This window comes from Gymnodraco acuticeps, unplaced genomic scaffold (genome assembly GCF_902827175.1).
Source record: "Gymnodraco acuticeps unplaced genomic scaffold, fGymAcu1.1, whole genome shotgun sequence".
NCBI lineage: Eukaryota > Metazoa > Chordata > Actinopteri > Perciformes > Bathydraconidae > Gymnodraco > Gymnodraco acuticeps.
Genome location: NW_022990021.1, coordinates 2,962,912 through 2,985,587, shown reverse-complemented (window position 1 = coordinate 2,985,587; position 22,676 = coordinate 2,962,912). Strand labels below are relative to the sequence as shown.

Genomic DNA, 22,676 nt, shown 5'->3' with positions numbered 1-22,676 from the left:
TGAGAAAGGGCCTTGGCTCCTGAACAGCAGCAGTGCATGTTGGGATGCACAAGTTGAGCAGGGAGGAGCGCTTTGAGACGTTGGGGCATTGCTCCCTGGCAGGACGCCTGTGCCAGTGTTGGCTCTCTACCAGTGACGTGCGGTGAGGTTCATGGCTGGTGAGGCACTGACTCTTTCAGAGTCAGATTTACAAATATTATATTCTGACCTTAATCGAAATATTCTGTTATTTTCAAAAGCTTTTTTGGTCTGATGTTTCGATTCATTTTAAACAGACCGTTCAACAAAAGGATAGGCTAACCACAATCTAAATATTGGATTGTTCTTTCTTAGTAAGAACCAATTTTCATTACCAATGTGGTCTTACCTTGACTTGAAGATGAAGTCCATGCTATCCTTCTGGACAACAATCTCTATTACTTTTTTGTAAAAGTCCTCCTTATCTTCCTCTAGTTTCAAAAGTCTAGTTTGTTGTTCGCGTCTATACCGTCTCTGCGTAGAATAACAGTAGCAACAAGGACCTGTGGGCTCACGTGCGCCCCCTTCAGTGCGGCAGAGGTTATGGCTGCCTCCCCTAGTGCTTTTTTCATTGCCGTTGTACGGCGAGCCTAAATATCATATACGTGAAATAAGTTATTTAGAGACTATGGATGGCGAGGATAAATGTAATAAAGGGATCTACAAACATTACGTTGGTGACATACAGTGAGATGGTGCAGGCATGCGCTTAGTGCCCGCTTTCCAGACAGTTTCTGTGAGGTGACGCATTCTGAGGTGAGGCAGAGCTCATCTGTGCCTCACCTTACCACACAGTAACTGGCTTGAGCGCACTCACAAAATAAGTGCCCGCGCTAAATTAGTGCCCGCGCTCCAGCAAGTTACTGTGGGCTTACGTGAGGCAGAGCTCGTCCCTGCCTCACTCCTCTTCGCTCCCATCTAGTTGTAGCGGAGCTCGGCAAATTTGCTGATTTTGACTATAAAAAGCGATTGGAATCAAACATAAATCACATTTACAACACAGATCAGTGGAGACATTTTATTATTATTACTATTTAGTTTTTCTTTAGTTGTTTTTCCGTTACATTGTAGTATGGCCAGTCTATGAGTATGACAGGTGAGGCTCTGCCTCCCCTGCCTACCCTGACTGCACGTCGCTGCTCTCTACCACTCTAGGAAATGTCTGCTTTGAAAGTTGGCAGGAGTTGGAATATGATGGAACAGCCCCACAGGGTATTTGTGTGATAAATGGATAAGCTGGATAAAGTTATGCTCGTAGCTCATGGCTTATACACGAGAAAAAGCAGACCCAGACGGCACCGATGTTTCATTAGTTTTGTGGATATCATACTGCGGTCGCCGATTGTTCTAGTCATTTGATCTTCGAGCAAAAGTTATTTGAAATACAGTTTGTGAAATTACATTGTTAACACATTTCATATGGTAAATCAACAATTCCTTTCCGTTCCACGTAATTCAATTTGCAAATCTGAATAAAAAGCCTTTTTTTTTTTAATTATACATTCCCATAGTATTTATTTTTTCAGGAGCAGGATTAGCGCATAATACTCTCAGCCTCCTGCAATGAAATATAAGTCGCACAGAATATCCATGAAGGTGGCCACTGCATGAAAATGAGTCTTGAATAGATTTTCTTCAGAGAGCACATCACGTTCGCTATGTGCTGCAGAGTTGGGAATCTAAATGTGATTCAGCATCTCTTGAATACAATTTACAGTCCAGTATGAGAGTCTTGATCCCTCAGAAATCTTTTTTCTGTGTCTTGAAGGCGATGATAAATTCTAATACCACCAACCGGGAGCGTCTGCTGCCTCATCCTGATGAGATAAAGAAGATGAAAACACACATTAGAAAACCGCTTCTCCTTCTAAAACATGGTGGCTATTTATAATGCAGTTAATCTGATGAGGATTAGGCTGAGTTTTAAAGCTTGTCCGTTTTGAATGGCCTCCGAAATATCTTGGAAAGTGCAGAAATACTTGCTGGTATAAAGCTGCCTTCCTAATTCTACTGGACATGACTTATTAAGGTTCTTCTCACTGTGATTTCATATAACCACATTCATATACTCTCTGCGACCTTGACTGGGATTTTCAGGTTTTTAAATGCATGTGCTGTGAGGAGGTTCTGGTGAATTGGCTACTGATAGAATTTTGAAAAGGCAGACATGAGGAAAGGAAATGGAACGTAACGTGTTTTTTCTTTTTTAAAGTGGCAAGAACTGGGACACTAGACGCCTAGAAAGGCATATGGGAAAAGCAGTAGGGGGTTAGCTATGAACACTTTAGCTGGTGCACACATAAATGACATAAAATAAACATAAAATTGAGAGCAACTGACAGTTCTTTTAAGGTAAAGAGAACAGATTAATTAAATAAATTCATCCGCAATCCCATCATAAATCAAGCCAACAAAACGGCTCACACTAATAAATGTAGGCTAGCCAGCTAACATTGAGAAAGAGATACGCTAATGCTAATATTACTGCTAATTGTCTTCCATACAGTTTGGTTTACATTCTGATAAAACCATCAAATTATTGAATAGTGAGCTTTAGGGCTACTGGTGACCTGACTTTCTTACATTCGGAAAGATTAAGAGTATAGCCATTTTCCTCAGTTTAATATGTATGCTAAGCTAAGCTAGCTTGCTGAATCTAGCGTCATACTTTGTGAACAGACTTGACAGTGTCATTGATCTTAGGAAAGTGAAAAAAGCTAATTTCCTGAAATGTTTAAGTATTCTTTCAAACTTAACTTGAACAGTGAGTGACAATGAGAGATACAAGTTAATGTCTTTAATCAAGAATGTATTGTTTTAATGGTATTCAACAATAAAGTACTGTTTATTTAGCCTATATCTTGCACACGTTGGAGGTTATAGTCGACACACCCTGAGAATTATACAACTATATTGCATAAAATTACAAATGTGACCACAATTGGAAAATAAAACAACTTCAAATACATCAAAATCCGGGGCCAATATGAACTATTGATTTCCTTTGCTCACACATAAAGCTATGGAAGAGTTAAACAGAGCTTACATAAACTCATACATACAGCTGAGCACCCCCGCTACGTGGAGCCGGCCAGCAGCGAGCCAACTGATGATGTGGCTGCATCATTACCCTCACCCTGAGAGAAGAGAGCAGGAAACTCTCTACCTAAGGCCTCACCATTCATGCTCACAATTCAATTAGATGAATGTTGTTTATGGGCAGTTCTGGCCCATTGGAATGCCATTATTGATCCCTCTGTTGAATTCCGCATTAGCTAGCCTTCAGTGGAGCTGGTCTTCTAAATGTCATAGAGTTTATGACTTAGAAGATGATTAACTAATGTTTAGAGATGCTCAAGACACAGCTCATCGGTTAAGGCTTTTAATGAAGGCTTTGAAGACTGGCTGCAGTCTAGTAAAACAAACTCACAGATCCTCTAATGGATTAATAAACCTTACCTGATCTCAGTTGTCAATATCCGATACATGGTTCTCTATCTGAAAAGAAGGGGAGAGGGAAATAAAAGATATGGATATGATTTAGCGTTCAGAAGCGAGCAGGTTGTATTTCATTCTTCCTAAAAGGTCATCGCCGCTGTACGGTGAACAAGCGCAGCCTGAGAACATTCTTTGTGGTGTACATTATCACGATGTGTGATCAGTGTGACCTTCAGAAAACAAATAAATCTTTACCGCCATGTCGCTGAAAAATAATGTCTTCCATTAGCGGGGGCAGCAAGCTTTCATCAAGGAGAGCATTCCCGTACTCGCCTGCTTAATGGCTAATAAATATATCATTATAGAGAAAGCATGGTCAAACCCATGGCCAATGCAACAGAACAGAGGATGGAACCGAGGATAATTATTCAGATTTGAATGCAGTGTGGTATGAAATGAAATGCTGAAAAATACTTTTTATATGCAGCAGTTTTTAAAAGTGAGGAAACAGAACACACAGTCTCTGTCTTTATACCAGTTCAATGTGTTACTTTTCTTGTAATCGGAACATTTTGCACAAGCAATTGTACAGCGTGTGCCTAAAACTGATGAAAATATTCCATTATAGGATTCCATTAATTCAGGAAAAGTTCTACTTATACGAGTTTATTGAAATATAATTGTTGATGGCCATGTTTTTAAAGTTTGAGTACATTTTTCTGAAGAACATAAACATTTTGAGGCCTGTCAAAATGAATTGATTTGGTTGAGATATTGGTAAAACATGTGAATCTGTGAGTGGCTCTGTCTCTTTGAAGCTAAATGTTGCAGAATAATATGGTTTCTGGTGATCATCACTGAGAAATACATTTCAACCTAGTTTTGTAAAAACAAAGAACAAAAAAAAGGAAACTTGTAAACTGGTGTTAATTAGAAACAATTATAATCAGCATTCCTGAACACTATCAACACATTTTTTTATAATATATAAAACTTAAACCTTCCCAACAGCTCCAGTTGGCTTCTCCATACAGGTGCTACTTCCTCAGCAGCCTTGTGAACAGAAACCTACGGTATTTACACTATTTTACATCCAGATTCACACCGGTGGTCTTAAGCGCTCCTCTGTGTCTCTTGAGCCCTCTGCTTCAATTATAAGTTTGTGTGTGCCTGTGTGTGGGCCTGTGAAGAGTCTTCCAGAGTGATAGGGGGTCAACAGGGAGAAACTGTCAGTCCAAAAGCTCTCACCGTTCACTCATATGAAGCTCGGCTCTCTTAGATCTGCGGCCATGAATAATTCTGTCAAATTAACTTTAAGAATGTAAATACTGTCTGCCCACTTGAGATCTCCCAAAGTGCCTTGCTCTCTGCCTCGCTGTCATGCCTGTCAGCCGTTTCTCTTACCAGATGGTGGTTGCCCTCCTCGTCGTACTCATCCTCGCCTCCATCGGTCATCTCTCCAGCCTCCATCCCCAGAGCCCCGTCGCCCGCTTCCTCCCCAGAGTTTTCTGCCGTCTCTGACACAGACTCCTCATGCAGGGAGTCACAGTTGTCCTCATACTTTCTCTGAGCTTCTGAGTGAGAAAGAAGGGCAAAGACAATCGTTTTTGGTTCACACAGCAGTACAATAAAGTTGACATGGCTGCCTTTTTCTGGTTTTAAAACCTGTGCAGAAATGTGATGCCCTCACTATCGTTCCCAAGAGGACGTGTTGCTACATACGATCAGCTGGACAGAAGAGGTGACCTCAACAAGTGACAAATTGACATATGTCCATTGTCAACACTGTAATTTATCATCTAAAAGAAAATACACTGTTGCCAATTCAGATGTGAATACCAGCTGCTAAATTCAGACAACCTGAACAACCGTAATGCAACCGAAGACTCTATTTAGCTTTCCAGCTAACACCGATAAAACATGATTGAATAAAGTTTAGACACTGACAAAGGACCGCAGTTGCTGCTGTTGATGTGCCTCTTTCGACATGTAGGCAAGAAGTTAGTACTCAATGATAAGCGGGGAAATATTTCTGGTATTTAACTCAACGCTACAATTTTGGGGAATTAAAGTGTTCTATGTAAACCATCAAAAGCTAATTCTGTGTCATTGGCATGCATTTGACAGTTTGCATTTATTTACATAAATAGTAAATGAGTATGTGTTTGTGTTCAAAACACTGCAGGATCTCTCGTCCTTTCTTTTATTTATCTTTGACCCTGAATGATAAAGCACCAGGATGACGGTGAATTCTGCTCAAGTTAATAGCCATGATAAATTGCATCATTAGAGCAGCTCATGACATAAAGTCATGTGGGCTATATATAGGCCTACCACATTATGTTGTTGAATACATACTGAATTTTCCGTAGAAAGGAAAATAAATGATGAATCATCGTGCCGCCTAACCATAGTTAATCAAATATTTCTTCATGCTTCAAGCTGATAGCTTTTAGAAACAAAAATCCATCTCCATCCAAAAGAAAAACCTTGATTTTTTCTGTTTATTTACGTATCTAGTGAAGTTTTCCCTTTGAAAAAAAGGGATTGCTGGAAGGATGAACAAGGATTTGTGTGATTTATTTGGTGATGGAATTCAAATATACAAAGATTGATAGCTCAAATAAAACTAAGCAAGCAAGCCTGGGAGAAAAAAATTGTACCATGAATGCTGTCTACAGTAAGTGACCTTCAATAGGAGACTGTCCTCTAGTGTCGAATATATATTAAGACCTCTCAAATAAACGTGGCGTCAGCGTGGCGTTGACACCTGTCAGCAGTTATGACAGAGGGCTCTACGGCTCTTATCTCCCAAAATGTCATGAAGACTTATGGCCAGCGTTTGCTGTTAATTTTCCTCCCTCCCTCCCGCTCTGATTCGCGTTGCTTCTCACCAGACTCGGCTCTCTGCTGCTTTTCGATCTTCTCCAGGCGTCCCAGTAAAGAGTCGATCTTCAACTTGATCTGAGTGAGCTCCCGCTTTATAGTTTGAAGCTGGTCCGTCTTCACTGCTGAGGGACGGAAACAAAAAAATACAGAGTTATAGCTACTTTTAAGTTGTTCTCGTTTTATTCGTGCAGCCATTTTAATGGCCGTGCTTCACACCGTTTTATCACAGACCGCATGCTGTCATCTGTTAATGCTCTTAGTTTTGGATATCATGTCTTCACTCTGAGTCACTCTATCCTCAGGGAGGAACATCTCATCTGGCCATCTGTAAAGTCACCCTGCTGAAAATATGGACCTGCTGCTTTCCATTTGAAGATTAGTGCACAGCTTACGCCCACCATGCTGTGCAGTTCTGCTCAAGTTTTGCTCAAAAACGTCAATATCTGAACACACTCTATTCTGTAGTTCAGCTGGCTTCGGTGATTATATAAAGCAAGGGAATGTCATACACTATTCGAAGTATCTGTTTGGATGTGCATATTGTGAAGGTCAGGTCAAAGACATGAATCTTAAATTTGTAATCCTTTAGATGATCATTTTATATAATTTTGTTAGAAAGTAGTTATGATCTACCTTTCAGCAGAAGCCATTTAATGTATTCATACTCTGTTAATACTGGGTCTGTTGTGAGTGGTAAACTGCTTAGAGTTGTCCCGCCCCTTAGCCTATCACGTACAATATGCTGGAGTGCTAGCCAATAGAAGTGCAAGTGTCAGTGATGTCACTTTTTTACGAAAATGCACTAAATAGTCCAAACGAGGCGTTTCAGGCAGTGTGTGGGAGAACAATTATTCTGCCGTGAACTTTGGGATTTAGCCTTTGCAGACAATTTACATGCACTGAAACCTACAAAAAAAACTACAGGAAAGGGAATAAACCCAAAAAGTATAATAGTGCATCTTTAAAATCAGTTTCCCAGGCGTAACATTGGACGGCTCTTGTTTTGAAGCATATACTGCAGTTGCTTTTTTTAAATGTTCAACAGAGTAGCTTCTTAAGAACTAAACAGTTATCAAGAATGAAGAAGAACTCAATCATTTTATGATTTTGTAACTTCTAAAAACTTAAACTGCTATTAGTAAACATGACTGTCAATGCTTCTTGAGTTTGAAGAATTATAAAAAGAAAATGCTATTGAACTGCTATCTGGAAGTGTGTCATTCCTAACTAACAGTGCAAACAACACAAAACAATTTCAACAATTTCTATAGCAAATGAAATCATTGGGAACATAATGTAGAGTCTTGTATTTAGGGCAAAACAGCACAGCTTGACATAAAGAAGATCAAATTATTTTACAGGCAAGCAATCAAAAATACATGAGATATGGTTTCTAAATATGCATGAATGTTGACCCGAGTAAAAAACAGCCATCTCAAGCAACTGTCCCAGATAAGGGTCTCTGTGGAACCAAATTAAGTGTTCTTAACAAATTATTAAACAGGTATGGGACCCGTAAAATACCAGACTTAAATCCTAGCAGCAAATTATAAATGTGACACATGGAGTTCAGTAAAATAAATCTAGGATTCGTATGTGAAGAGGGAAAGCTGCTCATTCACTGTATGAAATATCCACATACAAGTATTTTGCAGTAAATTATGAATGACGCGCATCTAATATAACATATAGATAAAAAGTAGTTTTGTGTTTTCATCCAAACTTGAAAATGTTCACTTGTATTAAATTACATTGACACATAAACTTAAACCAGTTTGCTTTAGTTGCTTACACTCACTTCCTGCCACTTTAGCAGACTATCGCCTCACTTAAAGTACTGCTTTAGAAACAGGGGGCACAATATGACCCCCCACAGTTTCTGTTTACTGCTTCTTGAATAATTTCTCTTCCCTTCTGCTTTGCCAAAGTTTGAGTCTTAACATCAGTGCGTCATACGTGAAAAACATCTGCTTAAAAACAAAACGAACAAATGCATCTGAAGGGCGTAACAATTCATTCAATGTGGACTGTATCACTGTTGCGGGTGTACCCGTGAACAGCTCTGAGAAGATAAAATCATTTAGACCATAAAAAGCAATAAAATAATCTTATGCCGTAACCCACGGCAGCTGAAATGTGTCATCTTCAGAGAGGAAGGGAAAAACAGAAAAGCAGAAGTTGAGAAGAAAATCTGACACCTATCAGATTCTGGATGAGTGTTCGGTAAACAAACCTACGAGTTTCCTGTAGAGCTGCGGATGGAAAATGAGGAGGAGACATGCATAGAATCTTGTCAGGTATCATGTCGGCACGCGGCTCTTTAAGTGCGTTTCTTTGATGTATATTTACACCCAGACTACATCACAATGCAGATCCACTCCTCATTTTGTTGCATAAAACATCTACGGTTGGAGATGTCAGTGCGTGAAGCTGACTGTAAACTAGCATTCCAAAAAATAATCTTTCACACTAATTCAGAGTGAAAAACAACACTGCCCAGGTAAGATCCAATACATACTTTAGGCTATCTACCAAAACATATTTCAAAAACGGGATGATTAATGTGGGAAAGTGAAATAGGAAAGAAGGGGTATATAATGCCCCACTGAAAGCTATATTTAGGAAAGAAGGGGTATATAATGCCCCACTGAAAGCTATATTTAGGTAAATATCTATGTGCAATCACAAGAATGTGTCTCATGTTGTTTCGTAAAGCTGAAGTCAACTCTAAAGCTACAGGGATGCGGAAAATTGACTTTTTCTTGAGGGGAAAAAGGAGAAAATAGCAGATAGATATACTCTGATATTACAATGGTGGGACACACTGAAGTGTCTCTATCTCGGTGTACAAAGCAACATCCATAAATGCACACACATACACTCGCTTCCTTATTCCAACATTATCCCTGCTCGCTCTGGGCGGCTTACTTTGATGATAAGAATGTGTGGGACAGCTTTTAATTTATCTCTGCCTCCAGGTCTTTTTCCCTTTTGTGCTATCAGTCACATAAGCTGCAGAGAGACAACACACACATCCTTATCAACACAGCATCTTTAAATAGCCCGTTTTGAAGGAACAGGCGAAAATATTGCCATTGTTATTCAATAAGCATTATAAATAAGATTTATGGAATGGGTATTAGATCTGATTGAGCACATTTATTTATTTTGGGGATAGCGAGGATGTCTCAAATCACTTGTTTATGATAATTCGACTGGAAAAAGACCTTGGGGCTGCTGATGTTGATGTGTGACTCTTAATGGTAGTAAAAAGGTTACAAGTTCAGAGGATGGACATCAGGAAGATTCTTAGAGAAATATTTTTAAGATATCTTTACTGATGTAAAACTTCTAAATATAATCAAGCCCATACATTATGTGTTTAATGTCTTATTTTAATATCTGAATAAACTGAACAAGCAGTATCCTGAGTTTTTAACTAAATGAGGATAACATCTATTCTTCATTCATCAGTGCAAACCATTTTGAGATCCTAATTCCCCTGCAGAACATTTTGTAACAGGAGTGCACAGAAACAAAAATAAGTTTACAATTGTTGTGCCCCTGAAAGTCTTACATTTCGCCGCTGTAAATGTTCAATTTGATCGATAGAAATTCAACCAAGTGTCTGTAAAATCTGTCTAAAAAATAAATAATTTGACTTGCAGCTCTAGTTCAGTATCATGTAAGACTTATATTGAAACAAATGTGCTTATCAGAGAGGAATATGATTGTGACTTTATTAAAAAAAATGTAAGTATAATTTAGGGGCTTGATCAAAATAGTAATTGTGACAGTTGAGGAAAATAAAAGGACAGATTAGGAGAGCAGTGCAACAGTGAAATGAGTACTATTCAGAATAAACACAGGGTATTATAGACACATAAAGGTATCATTAAATAGTAAGTATACTTACTATTTATATCATATGATTTATAAATCATATGATTGTGTAACTTTCTCAACACAACCAAACTTAAAGATTCATTCAGTCTTTCCTTAATAGACTGACAGAATGAGCCAAAAGCCAAATCTCTCTTCATTCACTCAACACTGTGCGTTAAAGAGGGTTTAATGTGGAAAACACAAATCTATCCATCTCCGTGGTCCCTGCCTCTGACAGCTGTTTCCATTTCTCCCCTAAAGTGAAAAACTACTTGAACAGACTATATCGTTTTAAAACTCCCCCCACTAGCCCTTCCCCCCTGTTTGGACACGCTAGCCTTATTGCACTGTCCAATCTATCTAGGCCAGAGTCAATACAAACAGGGATTTTTTTCACAGGGGCAAATTAGTAACACACTGCAGTTTAGAAAGAGAGGATAATTCATCGACTCTGCCCGAAAGGAGGCTGGGAAATGGGCTTTTTTCCCCCTCTTCTTCTCTATAAAACCAACTGCAACTAGGTCTTCCTCACAGACCTTCCCTCTCAAGCTGCTCGCGCTGATAACACTGGCTAGACAGGCAACAATGGAATAAACACTGTAGCCAATTACACAGGCTACGAATAGAGACTAACGTTTAGGGAAACACAGCTGACCACAGATCCAAAAAGATGGCCCCAATCTCACATTAATTACATTTAGCACGTTAATCGCCAGTTAATCAAAGGAGCGAATGAGATCCAGATGGATCCTGGGTGACAGCAATAGCTCGCAGAACGAATAGTGCTCCTCGCAAAGCTCGGATTATATTTGTGTTTGCGACTTAGTGTTTTGCTCTACATTGCAGTGTGGCTTGTTGTGAGCTGCTGGAGTGAATTAAATAGCTTTTTATAGTGGCGTAAGTAGCACAGCGGAATAATGCCAACCCTTTTCTCTCTTGGAGCCGTGTTTCTTTTTTTGCATTTTAAGGCTTCTTTTTTTCAAAAGGACAGAATGCCATTAGAGTAATTAGGCTTCGTTCTTTTGAAAAATCCATATTAAATAAAGTCTAATCTGAGTGTAAACACAAGATAAGTAGAAAGCACCTTATTGTACGTACGTTTGAGCCCGGAGGAGGACGTGGGAGGTCTGGAGGATGAGGAGGAGGAAGAGGATGATGTTTTGATGGGGAAGGAGGTCTTCCCGCGGCGGGAGGAAGGAGCGAGCACCCTGGAGCGCTTGACAGGGATCACGGCCCTCGGTGGGGGGGCCACTCTGCCATGGTAGTCAAAAAGCCTCAAGGAAAGAAAAAAAATCTAAAATATTACACTTCACTTCCCACACTTTTCCTATAAGTCACTGTCTTCTAAAAGATGTGCTAAAGCATCTAAAAGCTTTTCCATTTATATCACCATCACCTCTTTCTCAAGCCTATTATCTGTTCCCAGTATTGTTTTTCAAGATACATGTTGTATGGATTTCTCTTGGGTTCATTCTCCGAAACGGCACCCGTAAAACAAAAGGCAGACTTTGCAGCTGAAATCTACCTCCAGCCCTCTTTCCAAGGCCGATACATGCATGCAAATGCAGAGGCTGAAAAGAAGAGGGTGCTAATGTCAAATGAAGGCGTCAGCATTGACTGTTCTCAGTGACAGTAGGAGTCTGTCACAGTTCTCAACAAGTTTGACATTTAGAAAGTGTCTCAACAGATAAGCAGTCAGATCACCAGCGGTTAAATGAGATCGAGGAAACAAGTGTCCTTCATCAGCCTCGAGTCGCATGCTTGATCTGATCGGACATTTTGACATGTTGGCTATTTCAAGGTGCCTCTGTGAGGATACTGAACTACATCTGTCATTAGACGTTTAATGAGGGAGTCATAAATAAAGAGACCTATTGATCTTTAGCTAAACCACGCCCCTGAAAATGATTGTCCAATGGTCGGTCTTGCTTTGTATTTCTTTGTTATGTAGAAAGAGCGTATTTAAAAAATTCTTAGAGGGTGGTGAAAAGCAGTCAACAAAAAGTTTACAGAGGTAGCAATCGTTAGCATACCCGGCTAACAATATTAGCATGGAACGTATCCGTTACTAACATTAGACTGTCAAAAGACATATTTTAAGAGTGTAATTTCAAAACATTTAAGAGTTATCAAGAATTGGTGATTGGTAGATTACGGATTTCTTTGTTTTCTATGGAGCCAGTTCTTAGACAGAAGCAAAAACAAATGTTCTTTGATTAATACAATCATTTTCAATCAATAGTTTGTGTCAAATTATTAATTTGTATTAATTAAGAAGCCGTGTAATAAGTGCGTTAATGTAGGTTATGTTGTGGATAATTCCACAATAATGACAGTAAATTAGTTAGCTACCTCTAGCTTATATGATCAGCTTTGTTTTCCTCTGTCTTAAACTAATAATGTTACGTTGTAAATGTGCCCTAATTAGCATTGTAAACTGCATGTGTGTAGTTTGATAGCAACTACAACTAATGGGGGTAAGGCAAAGTTAACAGTCAGCTGTTTCCTTGTTAAATCTCAAATGTGATAACATAATGTGAACGATACATACCTGCTGTAAAAGTCATCCCTGTAGTACTCGTAATCAAGTTCATAACCGCTAAGAGAGACAAGCAGGGGAAACAGACGGGGGAACAGATAAAGAAGAGATGAGATCTGTCAAAAAGAAACTCAAGTTGTTTTGACTCAAACTGACATGCTCTATGTCTAAAGCCCACACTAAGACACACAGGCATGCAAAGACCACAGATCAACAAATAATCTAAATAAAGTTTCAGAGGGGAAATAAAGTCGGGGAATGAAAGGAAAACATTTTTTTCTTAGACCCTGGAGAGGAAAATCAATGTTAAGTACACACTCAGGATGGCAACTAATTTAAAATGCAGAGAAGAGGAGCAAAGAGGGAGCTGTTTTGAAATGCTGATAGTTGGAAAATAAATGCTGTTTTGAAATTCTGCAAATTCTCACAGGAATTGTAATTAGTATTAATGTATTTCTATTTCAACTTGAAGTGGTGTACTGTTGTTTTTGCCACTCTTGTTGCTCTTCCGTAATTGCTATATTACTTCCTGGTGGGTTTCAGCTGTAGCTATCCAATGCAAATGAGGGTTTATGGTAAAACAATGCATAAACTAATGCATTTGTAAACAAAGATGTGCAATACAAGAAACCAACAATTCAGAAAGGAGTAAATTGGAGGGATTTTTGCCAATGGACACACCATCTGAATACACAATAAAGAGTCCCAGTGAATAAAAAAAAGCCTCCGTCACATCAGCCTGCAGTAAACAAGCACTGCTTTGATCCGTGTGTGACCAGGAGATGTGAACGGGGCAGAAAATCAGGGTCATGCTTAATGAAGCTTACACAACAGCATCTCCTCTGAGCTTTACAAACTCCAGTCAGTGCTGAAAATATGGAGAGCATTAAAAACTCAATTACAAATTCAAGGCTCAAACATAATATAAATCCTCATTCAAATATTACTCTACATTTACATCAGCGGAAAAGAGCAGGGTGTGGAGGAGAGATCATATTTATGGCTGCAGCTCCTCAGATGAAGGAGTATGGATGGTCAGATCTTACCTGTAAACAGCTGAGAGCGGCCTCTTGGAGCCTGCTTTGGGCCTGTAGGGCTTCGGCTCGCCCGCCATGTTTATGTCTGCACACAAAAACAGACAGAAAACAGGTCAGCCATACTGAAAACTTTATAATAATAGGTTTTGGTAAGACTTCATTGAGCATAAACAGGCATTACATTGGAATGTAATACATTTTTGCATTCAAACACATTATTTTGTAAGAACATAGCCATTGTTTTTTTCTTTAAAAAATTGGAGTCTTTAATGTGAATATGAATATTTGAGGGGCGAAAAAATGAAATAATAATGAAAGAAGGGGAAAAGAATAGTGCTAAACCTCACATTTCCTCGAAAAGCTATTGAGTGGCTAATAAGATTAAGAATCAGAATCAGAAACAGGTTTATTACTAGGTAGGTTAACACATACGAGGAATTTTACATCAAACAAGGATTAAAAGCACATTAAAAAATGATTTGAAGAAAACTATAATAACATACATTTTTTTTTTAATATAGTAAAAAAATAGCAGTATTTACTTTGAATATGGTTGTTTAGTAGTCTTTACTGTATGTATTATATAAAGATATCTGAAATGTGAATTATTTCATAATTACATTTAGAGATTACATTATTTCTATTACACTATTTGTATTTAAAAGTGTTGACATTTACTTTATTCACAGGGAGACATGTCCTTAAATCTGCTTATCACAGCATTATATTGTGTTACTTATTTGTATTACATTTTGATATACTCTTTATTGATGCAAAATAATAGGATGAAGTCAATTGTTTCAGTTTATATAACCTTGCTCTACAGTATGATGGGTTTTATCGGTTAATGTCATAACGTCTCTAGCCGCAGAGTAACCTAGTTTAAAATAGGAGAACTGTGTCAATGCGAGTGAAAAAAAACTTTCTTTCTCCAAACAGAGCTGGCTCATGATAACATTAATGGTTCTGCATTATACATATAGCTCAAAGCCCTGGCTGAGCACAAGGGAGAATAAAAGTCCCCCCTTCATAATAAAAAGAGAGTACAATGAACTCAAGCTCTCAGGAACCTCTGTGCCGTTCCATTGTAAAGCTGAACTTTTCATGAGACATTTGAATAAGCAAATGACAAAGCTGCAGTACTGTAGGACATATAGAGCCAATTTTCTGAGACAAGACTGGAGACCTTGCTACCGTGCACCGGAATGATTACAAAATGGAATTCTTGTTGCGAGGCAGGAGAGAATCCTTAAACGTATAAAAACAATGAAAGAGAATAAGCATATGAAGAAGAACTTGCACTGAGCTGGATGTTCCGGGAGCTTTGATTTATAGCCGGCTGTTTGTTCTTTGTGTATAAAAAGATACCATCATGTTTGGTGACAAAGCCAGTCAGTGATGCAGAATTTTACAAATCGCTATACGTGCCTTGCCAAGGGTGTTGCAAGGTCCTTGTGGTTTGTTTTGAGTGGCTTCCGGGAGAGGAGCCAGTGGGTCAAAACAAGCCGCCGGTCCAAAGAAAAACACTCAAAGGCGAGGACAATATTCCAGAAACCATATGGATGCAGTCATGAGGCTATAACCACAATGATAGGGAATGATGCAGGAGTTTTTTAATCATCTTAAAGGTCCCCTATTATACTGTTTTTCATCAATGTATTATAGGTCTCAGATATACATGTCTCCGAAGTGTTTTGCTCGAAATACCAAACAGATTGTGCATTGTGGCATCCCATAATCCCCTCTGTTTCAGTCCTGTTTCAAAAGTGCTGATTCTCTGTCTGTTACTTTAGATGAAAAATAATGAGCCCCTCCCCACGCCCCTCTGAGAGATATTTGGTTAAAAAGAACACAATGGTGCTCTAGGAGGAGATTCACGTGACCTTGGTTGGTGATTGGCTAATGGTTACACAAGCCAAAAAATCGTTATGACATCATAAAGTGGCCAAAATCTGATCAGCTCATTTTCAGACAGATTTTTATATAAATGGATCAGGACAAAAAGTGAGCGAATATTTTTTCCTGAAACGTTCAGAATCTCTTGACACAGAGGGGACTCATGTTAATATATATAAAAGGCATGAAAAAGTGGATTTTGCATAATAGGTGACCTTTAAGTCGCAAAAGTAGCATTCAGAGGTTAGATATGAGCTATACAGTCAAAAAAAAATGCGCTGAGGATTCTTAAGAATCTAAATGATAAATAACTTAAATACTTTGTCAGAAGGCAGAATAATTCAATCATGTGCTTTTTTAGATTGTCTTGGATATCACAATTTTTTTGAGCAAGCATCTACATGCAGCAAGGTAATCTGAAGAGCCATTTCGTAGCTACGAAAATGACAAGGTGCCCTTCAGCGACGATACCCAAACCCAAGTGCCTCCAGGGTATGGATTACTTAAAAAAGCACTTCCTCACAAATTGTTGTTTTTCGCATTCGGCCATGTTCGCACTATCATGTTGTCCCTACAAGCAGCACACATTTGCATGAACAATGTATGCTCCTGCCCTGCCCCTCTCCTTCTCATCCAAATACCAAACACACAGAGGCACCCAGATCCCCCGGAGAGCAACTATAGCACTGTGGTGAAAATAAGCCACAGGCAAACTCATGCCTCTCTCTCACAGTGGCTGCTCTCAAGAGAAATAGGATTAAACCCTGCTCTGTTTCTATACGACTTACTTAGACGTGCTAAAACACAGACTTGTTTCACAAAGTTGCATGACCAAATGAGCGCATAAGTGTATATATGGGCGAGTGGAAGTGGCAACAGCTAACGAAGAAGTGAAGCAAACAAGGAAGTGCCAAAAGTTTCCCAAATGGATACTAGCTGGCGTCAAGTCAATCCCCCTAGACCCCTATGCTAAAATACCCAACTTAACACCAGAAAAGAACATGTTTACAGCCTAGTAAAACTAATTTAGACCAACCCTTTAATTAGCCCATACCAATCGAGCACAAATATAATTGGCATCCAAAACCTCAAGCGATTTCTATAAATCCCTGACCCCAGATGCTGTTTTCAGACCAGAGTCAGTGCTACTTTATGGGTTCTCTGTTGAGCCAAATCATTGGTATTCTGTCCAGCTAGTGCTTCTAGCAGAGGAGAGCTTTTGCACACTTTGACTGAGGCTGTCAGGATGTGTCTGGTTTAAGAGTTCAGTCCACTCAAACGATCAATACCACATTTTTCGGCAGGGTAAAAGATACGTCTTTTACATATGTATACAACAGCTGCTCATAAAGTAATTCTAATTAGTCTAGATGTCAATCCAGACTGCAACTAAAGATTATTTTTGACTGCTAAATCTGTTTTTGATCAATAAATTATAGTCTAGTCTATTTAATATTGGTTAGCAGCAGAAACTGGCGAATATTTGGCATTCTTGCTTGATAAATCTCTAAAAACAAAGACATGATTATGTTTTGGTTGTGTTTGTCTGTCAAACTTATCAATTCAAATCCAAAACGGTTGGTTTTCTTGGTTTAAACTGTAGTATACTAAAAAACATTCAGAAATCAATCGAAAAACATTGAGAAATATCACTTCTTAGTGTTTTGGTTTGTAACCAAAGGCATTGTTGCACATAATAATGGCCATCACAAAAAAGGTGGCACACTACTTCAGAGGGGGTTCTATCAGAAAAAGATGGAGTGTCTAAAACACATACTGTGCTCATACTATCTTTACTTCCATTTGTGTAAACGGCATTGGAGGAACTAACTGCTATGCTGGTAATGATTACTTCTGAAGCAGCTTTTAGCAGAACATGTTGTATCTGTGCAGCCCTAAAGGCTGCGTTTGATATGAATGAGATGTACCCAGGCTCAGGGACCACATTTGTGTGCTTTATTATTATAAAAATAAATAATAGTAATTTATTATTATTAAATTATCCTCCTCTATCCTGTCTGTGGTGTTGAACAAAGCGGGTCTATAAGGTCTGTTGCAGAAAAAACAAAAGGACTCGACCTGCTGCGCGAGCATACACATGATGCAATTTGTATTTTGCAGCCGTGAAATTATTTATAGATATGGTATTGACTCGTTCTATCGAGAGGGCTGTTGTCTGTCCGTATATAGATACTGAACAAACACAACACTGAATAACTATGTAAGGCGCGACTGTTATTGGCTCAGAAACCGTGGGAGAGAAAAGGTTATGGAGGTAAATTGCCGTGGAAAGAAAAAAGGCACAGAGCGTAAGTAATCACTGAGGACAGACCTGTGTTCTTCTGTCAGGAAAACAAGGATCCGTGACTCCCCGAAGCAGCCTGCCCATGTGTTTTATTGGCCTCATTTGTTGCCTTACATCTCTGTCTCCCTCCAACTTCTCGTACTGCCTGATCTGCCGTCGGCCTCACCCCATCCCTCAACATCTCTTTCTCTCTCGCTTTCTCACCTTCCATTCCCCTCGCACAAGATCCGTCACTCTCTCTCACATCCCATACTTCTTCCTGTGTCTCAGAGGAAGCTCATTATGAGACATTTCATTTCTGAGCATCACCTGAGGGTTCTTTTCTATTCCACACCTGTGCCGACATGGAAAAGCTTCACAAGTCTTATTTCTCCCCCTGCTTTCATTAGCGAGGGATGAATAACGGCAGAGTAATGGAAGTCTAGGCTTTTGAATAAAGCAGGGCCATATGGCAACATATTGCGGGGAACTCAATGGGATTGGAAAGTACTTTTGTGGAAATCAACAGGACCCAAATAACATAAGGAAAGGGGGATTCTTGCCAGAATGCAGGGAACAGGAAGATACCTTATATTACTGGAAGGAGAATGATTGAACCACTGGAGCAGCCACAAACACCTGTTGACTGTAATCTTTCCGTCTCTCACTCAGTTTCGACGCTCTTCCTTTTCTCTTCCTCTCACAAACAGAGGAGATAAAACAAGCTAATAGCTTGTGGCTTCAGGGGGTAAGCTAACAAGCACCGGTCAGAGAGAAAGAGAGACGGATAGATTCTATCATTTCAGCCAAAGAACGTCTTTGTTAGAGTGCTGGAGGATTGGCAGATTTGTGAACAATCTTTTTATTTCGCAAGATGCTCTTCTCATCAGTCATCTCTCTGTGCTATTGGAATAATGAAAATTCAATCACTCAGCTTTCAATAGCTCATTTTGCACAGGCTTTGCTTTCAAAACAGATCATTAAAACTATTGTAGACACCTTGCAAGTCACGTCAATAAATGTAGTCAATCGTATTCAAGATAAAAACCGTCAAACGTCATCACTCATTCATAAATACAAGCTCAAAACAATTAACAGCAGACATTTGGTGCTACGCTCTCACACCAAGGCAACTTAAAATAACACCAACTATGACACAAACATTATTTAAAAACTATGTCAGAGTTTGTGAAATTTGTCCTGACAAGATATGATATGTTTGATATACCTTCATTATAAGTATTTTTGGCATCCATTTTCTGTTTTGCATTTATTTATTTGTTGCTAATAAGCCATAATATTAATCACATGACATCATTGGAATTACCTTGGGAACCATGGAGGCCTAAACTAAATTCTAATACAATCCATCCAATAGTTGTTGAGAAATTCTCATACGCTGTTTATTACTGTATATTAAATGACAGATTATGGGTTCAATTTGGATCAAATTGCTGTTTTCCAGCATTCTGAATTTTCCAGCCTCCTCTGGCTTTAATCCATAGTAGTGGTCAAGGCAACGGTGACTAAGGCTCATGGCTCACAATGCCAAACTGATTGAAAAAGCATGTATTCTAAGAAACACAGTTGTGCTCAATAGCATAACTGAGGGCCATGACATAAACCGATATATTAAGAGATTTTATTATGCGTTGTAATAGTATAGTCAAAAGAGACAACACCTGCAAAATATTATTTGAAGGGCAGTCTTAATTACCGGAAACACCTTTTGGCCATCAAGGTACGAAAATAATTCCCCCCATTGATAACCTAAAAAGCTTTGAGGTCTCCTTTTTGATTGATATCGCAGACGTGCAGCACAGCGACCAGGTGATTGACTGCAATCAACTCAGACCTTCGAGGAATGAGAAATATAATGAAAGAAAACCAAAAAGTAAGCAGAGAAAAAAAAAGATTGAGCAGTACGCAGTGGGAGATACCGATCAGTACCTTGTGGAAGAATAATTTCCCTGATGTCTTGCCCCTTTTATGGTTATGCAAATGTCTCATTAGTGGGAGAAACATAAGCAACGAGACTAAAAAGAAGGGAAGAGAATGGATCAGGTGAGAGATGTGCCGAGGGGACATGCTTTCACTTTGTTGTTTTTGACTGAACTCCTCCAAACTTGACTGGGGGGTATGCCTTTCATGTTTGCTTTTGATCTGATAAAGGCCACATAGTAGGTGTTAATCCATGATATCAATTGACTACGCTATTGATAGATTCCCTCAAAATCTCAATATGCCGTTCACAGTTGATCTTCCCTCGATTTTGAATCCTAAATCCCAGGCATTTACTTTTAGACATTAGCTGTTAAACAAGGCTTCAAGGTTGTGCTGTCCATTCAAACTGCATTTACCTCCCACCTCTCAACACCAGCACTCAGCTTTTTTTAACCACTCTCATCAAAGGACATTCGCAGCCGGCCAACACTGTGGGTGGCTGCTGTCTAATTACATGGGGAATGGCATGGAGACAGAGGGCAATCTGCATATGAAGAGGTGCTCTTCTCGAAAACCTTTGAAACATATAATATCAAATGGAGCTATTGAGTAAAACCGGGACACAGGTTCAAGGTTTAGTGATGTGTCTCTACATTTTTCTTTTTTAAACGTGGAATTATTTTTGCATCAATTAAAGGCACGACTCTGAAACTCATTTCATGGCCCATTCCATTTAATTCATTTCAAGCTACGCGGATATTTACCGTGAGAAGACGCATCGCTTTAACACGTTGATTGTACATGTGTTAGTCCAGTAGGAGTTGCAAATGAACGATGAACAGATTTCTGGAAATGTGGATATTTTATTAGGTTTTGGCATCAATCTGATGAGGTAAACATTTGGTTAGATTCTTGTCTGGATACTTCAACTATTAGAAAAATACAGTATATCAATTGTTTTTGATGTAAAAACACATTAGAGCTTTAACGATAAGTCAGTTAATGAATTTGTCCGCTTCAACAGAAAATAATTAGCAATTAACTGATATTATGCTGAATAAACTACAGTTTGTGGCTTTTGGTTGTATTAAAAATATCAGATTGGTCATTGCAATGGGCATTTTCACTATATTCTGTATTTTAAGCTAGAAATGTTGATAGATTAAACAAAGAAATGGTTAACAGATCAATTCGTTTTGAGTTGCAGCAGTATATTAAACATACTTTGATAATTTTATGTTGTAAGTACTGCAAGACTAAGTTTACAATTAAAATTCCGAGCCATTTATTCCGCCTCCATATGAAACAACTTTCAAGGTGACACAAGCGACAACACACTGCTGCATGGAGCTCCAAATATCCCTGTTCCCTTTTCCTAAGATACAACGCTGTGTCTCAGTCGCTGCATTTTATTATTAGCAGAATCCGAACTTGGAATTAATTGTGTGCACCATTTTTCACAATGGATTACTCTACTTAATGCAGAACATACAGTACAGTTGGCTTCTTCACTGCACAAGCATAGTCTGTTAACTCCACATTGCAAGTGTTGTTTTCTTTGTTGATTAATCTATAAAAAAAATGATATAAAAAGGACTGCAAAAGAGCCAATAATATGTTTGAAAAGTCTCTGTAATAGCTTGTTTTGTCCCACCATCAGATTAGGTTCAATACACAATTATATAAATCAGAGAATAACAGCAAGTATCCCTTTATAAGAACTCAGTACCAGTCATTGTTTTAATGTTTTATTTTATTTCATTCTTCTCCACGCATTCACCAACTGTCTATTTCATATGATAAACATTAAAGGCAGAGGAAGAACGAGGAAGCAGGACCTCTCCTCGTGGAGGGAGAAACTCTGGAAACAATCTCCCCAACGTCCTAATTAATTGAACAAAGTAACAAATCATGCAAATTGCTTCTCAGCGGGAGAGACGTAAGCTAAGAGACAAAAAAAAAAGGAAGTGAAGGAGCGGAATAAAGCAGGCGATGGAAGTGCCGAGAGGACAGGTAGGGATGTGGGAAATTCGTCTCCGCTTTATCTTCAGCTTGGTTGTATTTGACACCAACTCCTCGCTGAATTGTGAATCTGGACCTGTCAGGGAGGAAGGCAAGTGGATTGAGATGGAGTTTGTGCATCTTATACCCAGAGCTGTTCATCATGACCTGCAAGCGAGGCACTCCAGATACTCCTTTCATCTTCTTGCTTCTCTGATAGAAGGCCATATTGCAGGTGAACTGACATCTTAAGTGTCAGATTTCCAAATAATCTCAGAGGGGGTTTAAAATAAATGATGCCATTCACAGTGGATCTTCCGGCTCCACGCTGAATCAGACCTCACACATCCTTCATCCCCACTCAAAAAGTAAATTAAAAATGTTTATTCCTCTAAAAGCCTGCGAGAAAGAAAAGACAACTCGTACAAATGCCAATCACAAGTTCCTGAATCCCAAGTGAAGTTTCCAAATTGCTTGTTCTGACAGACGAGTCTGAAACCCAGGGTTGAGATTTAATTCACAAAATGAAAGAAAACAGAACACTGATTCCGATTTGAGCTTTAAACTCAGCAGATGATTGGCATTTCGGGCTTGAAAGATTCACTAATGGTTTCCAAACTAACTTAAAAACTCATTTTGAAATGTTTTTTCTTTGAGGGCTTCAATTAATGAAACTATGCACAGCCCATTAGACATTATTTGCATTATTATTAAATTGGCACATTACATATCAGAAAATCACTTC

At 38.9% G+C, this 22,676-nt stretch overlaps 1 protein-coding gene across 7 annotated transcripts in view; it reads right to left on the bottom strand.

Annotated features, from left to right (window-relative positions):
* Positions 1-920: 920 nt before the first annotated feature.
* Positions 921-22,676, bottom strand: part of LOC117544796 (RNA-binding Raly-like protein) — a 122,055-nt gene continuing 100,299 nt past the window's right edge. For 3 of the 7 annotated variants that reach the window (XM_034214219.1, XM_034214221.1, XM_034214220.1), the window contains exons 3-9: positions 13,816-13,891; positions 12,782-12,829; positions 11,329-11,504; positions 6,351-6,467; positions 4,861-5,030; positions 3,478-3,516; positions 927-1,835 (exon numbers count right to left, since the gene is read on the bottom strand). In XM_034214219.1, the coding sequence (XP_034070110.1) occupies positions 3,484-3,516; positions 4,861-5,030; positions 6,351-6,467; positions 11,329-11,504; positions 12,782-12,829; positions 13,816-13,891 (620 nt within the window). In that variant the 3' untranslated portion in view covers positions 927-1,835; positions 3,478-3,483. Of the gene's footprint in view, positions 1,836-3,477; positions 3,517-4,860; positions 5,031-6,350; positions 6,468-11,328; positions 11,505-12,781; positions 12,830-13,815; positions 13,892-22,676 lie in introns of all 7 variants that reach the window. The other 4 variants (XM_034214224.1, XM_034214223.1, XM_034214222.1 and 1 more) reach the window with 4 other exon arrangements.